The sequence below is a fragment of the Armigeres subalbatus genome, chromosome 1 (assembly GCF_024139115.2).
Source record: "Armigeres subalbatus isolate Guangzhou_Male chromosome 1, GZ_Asu_2, whole genome shotgun sequence".
NCBI classification, from domain to species: Eukaryota; Metazoa; Arthropoda; class Insecta; order Diptera; family Culicidae; genus Armigeres; species Armigeres subalbatus.
This window is the reverse complement of record NC_085139.1, coordinates 253,917,895-253,920,394: the sequence shown is the minus strand read 5'-3', so window position 1 is coordinate 253,920,394 and position 2,500 is coordinate 253,917,895. Positions and strand designations below refer to the sequence as shown.

At 40.5% G+C, this 2,500-nt stretch overlaps 1 protein-coding gene across 1 annotated transcript; it reads right to left on the bottom strand.

The window, feature by feature from the left end:
* Nucleotides 1-608: 608 nt before the first annotated feature.
* On the bottom strand, nucleotides 609-1,460 carry LOC134207213 (general odorant-binding protein 45-like). Its single transcript, XM_062682933.1, has one exon. It carries the CDS (start codon nucleotides 1,458-1,460, stop codon nucleotides 609-611), a length of 852 nt encoding a protein of 283 aa, XP_062538917.1.
* Nucleotides 1,461-2,500: the final 1,040 nt, after the last annotated feature.

Below are 2,500 nucleotides of genomic sequence, written 5' to 3'. Positions count from 1 at the left end.
GAATCAGCAGTTACCACGAAGCAACCTCCAGTTCCCTCCGGAAGTATTATTTTAGTTTCCCTTAGGCGTCCATCGAAACATTGTTACGCGTAACAAATTGTTTGCATAGAGAAAAATACTAATTTTTTTTCAAAAAATATTTATTATCTCCAAAAAAGCATGAAATATACAATAGATAATTATTATTGCACCCTCCTATAAATTCTACCAAAATTAAGATCTTTTTCTTTTGTTATGCTTTACGCATAGTGATGGGAGTGGTTCTGAAAATTGTTACGGATTGTTACAAGGGGGTGGGGGTTCTTAAAAACAACATTTTTCGCGTAACGTAATATTTGAACAGGCCCTACACTTATTTCTGGAAGTGATCGATTTTTCCCGAATTAAGATGACAATTTAGTTCTCTAAATCGCACTTATCATTACGAAATAATTTGAAAACTTTTTTTATTTGCTCGGTTAAAGAGTTATATGAATAAAAACGCATTTACAATTTAAAATGAATATCGACAGCAAACAGAGCACATATTCAATTAACTTTCAGCAACTGCTTAACCAGTATCGCACGATAGTGCCACCGCTGGAGCTACCCGTCTAACTCGAATATTTTCAATTATAGTAAATGTAAAAGACACACGTGGGGCAGTAGAATTCCCAGAAAGGTCCGTATGCAGTAAAGCAACGGTTGCAGAACGCATAGAACGAATACAGCTCCACGGCGAAGGTTTCTCCCAGCGGTTTTACATGGAAGTGCATTCCGAGGCATTCATCTGCGATTCGAAGGGCCCGCTTGCACTTGTCGCATTCCTCTTCCTGTACCCTGGCTTGGCACTTACCGATGTCTTCGGTTGCGTTGTACAGACCGCACTGCCGACTGGCCAGAGGCAAGTCTATTCCCGCGCTGTCACTGTACAGTCCCATACGGATCAATGTGCACCGCAGCAGGCAGGCGGATCCCGGAGCTTTGTAAGCTCCTTGGTCGACCATGGCCTGTAGGTCCTGGTTCGATAGACCCAAGATGGAGGCGCACTGCAGGAAAACTCTGGTGTACTGCACGTCGGTCTTTGGGACATACTGCTGCACGTCGGTTTGCAGCTCTCCGTACTGGTCGACGTAGCACTGCCCAAGTTGATTGGCCCGAGCGCACTTGTCGAAAACTGGAACCGTGCTGGCAACATGCATCAAGCAACGATCGGTACGGTTCTCGTAGCATTTGTCTTCCGCATCCGGAACGAAGAAGTTGGCGTAATTCGGTGTGAACTTGGCCACCGTGTCGTTCCAGATATGCGCGGCCACTCCCACGCAGTGAATATTGCAGTCGCCACTGCCATCGTTGTGCAGATATTTGGCGCACTCGTTGCTGGTCGAGCTGAACGTTTTGAACGCAGCGTCATGTCGGGCGAATACGCCGCCAAGTAAGGCGAACAACGCGATTGCGACCATTGAATGCAGACGATTCATTTTAATATAACACCGATTAGACCAACTGCGTTGCTGTTCAGTTGTGTGCCCTCGGGTGGCTCATCCAGAGGCTTAAGTAGTTCTTTTGGCGTGTTATCTGTTTTGGGGCGCGTGCACGTGCGGACGTGCATCGAGTTAGAAAAAAGAAAGTTCGAAAGCGCCCGATTAAAATTGTTTATTATTACGTTCTAACATATGTAAATATAGACCATTCCGATAATTATAAACACTCTTAGAAATAGTTGGCAATTGAATGGCGCTTGACATTTCATGAAAATGTCGATTCCTCTTATAGATTAAATCCTATTCTTTCACGTGATATATTAGTTCCGTTTTTTTTTTTGCTGAAAATTAAGAAAATATGAGGGTTTGATTATTGAACGAATTTCTTTTTTTTTTTTTGCATGAAATGAGTTATTTTTGGAACGTGTTTTTTTTTTGATAAATTGCCTAAAAAAAACGTATTGTCGCACGAAATGAAATAATCTTCACGAGTACGGATATGGCTTTAGAATCAGACGATATTCAGATAGGTGTATCTTGAGATTTGATCTGGACACTAATGACACAGACCACATTGCTCCAAAAAGTAAAAAACTGGTTACATTAGTGAAAAAGAGAGCTCAAAATAATTTTAAATGTTTTTTAGGCTAGTTGCTGTGATTTTGAAATTGTTCTAATTCTCGTCCGATTGCAATTATTTAATTTACAAAATCCATAATGCTTGGTAAATGAGTGCCAAACACAGATCGTATGGAGTAAGTAGAAATATTTATGAAAATGTTTGAGTGATAGCGAAAATATGTTGTGCAAAATCCACAAACAATGAGAAGTAAAAATTCATAGAACATGATAATTATTCGAAAAATTCTCAAATACTCGATGCTATATTAAAGTTAATAAAATTGTAGGCCATATGTAATTGAAAAAACCCACACACTTAATTTTTTACCGGGATCTCAGCAAAATGTTGAACTTTTACCGAGAATCGCACAGCCGTGCCCCAGCAAACATGTTTTTTGCCGAGATTTCTGTCAAAA

What these genes read in the sequence shown, in the direction of transcription:
- LOC134207213 (XM_062682933.1), bottom strand. Translation starts at nt 1,460, where the DNA reads ATGAATCGTCTGCATTCAATGGTCGCAATCGCGTTGTTCGCCTTACTT.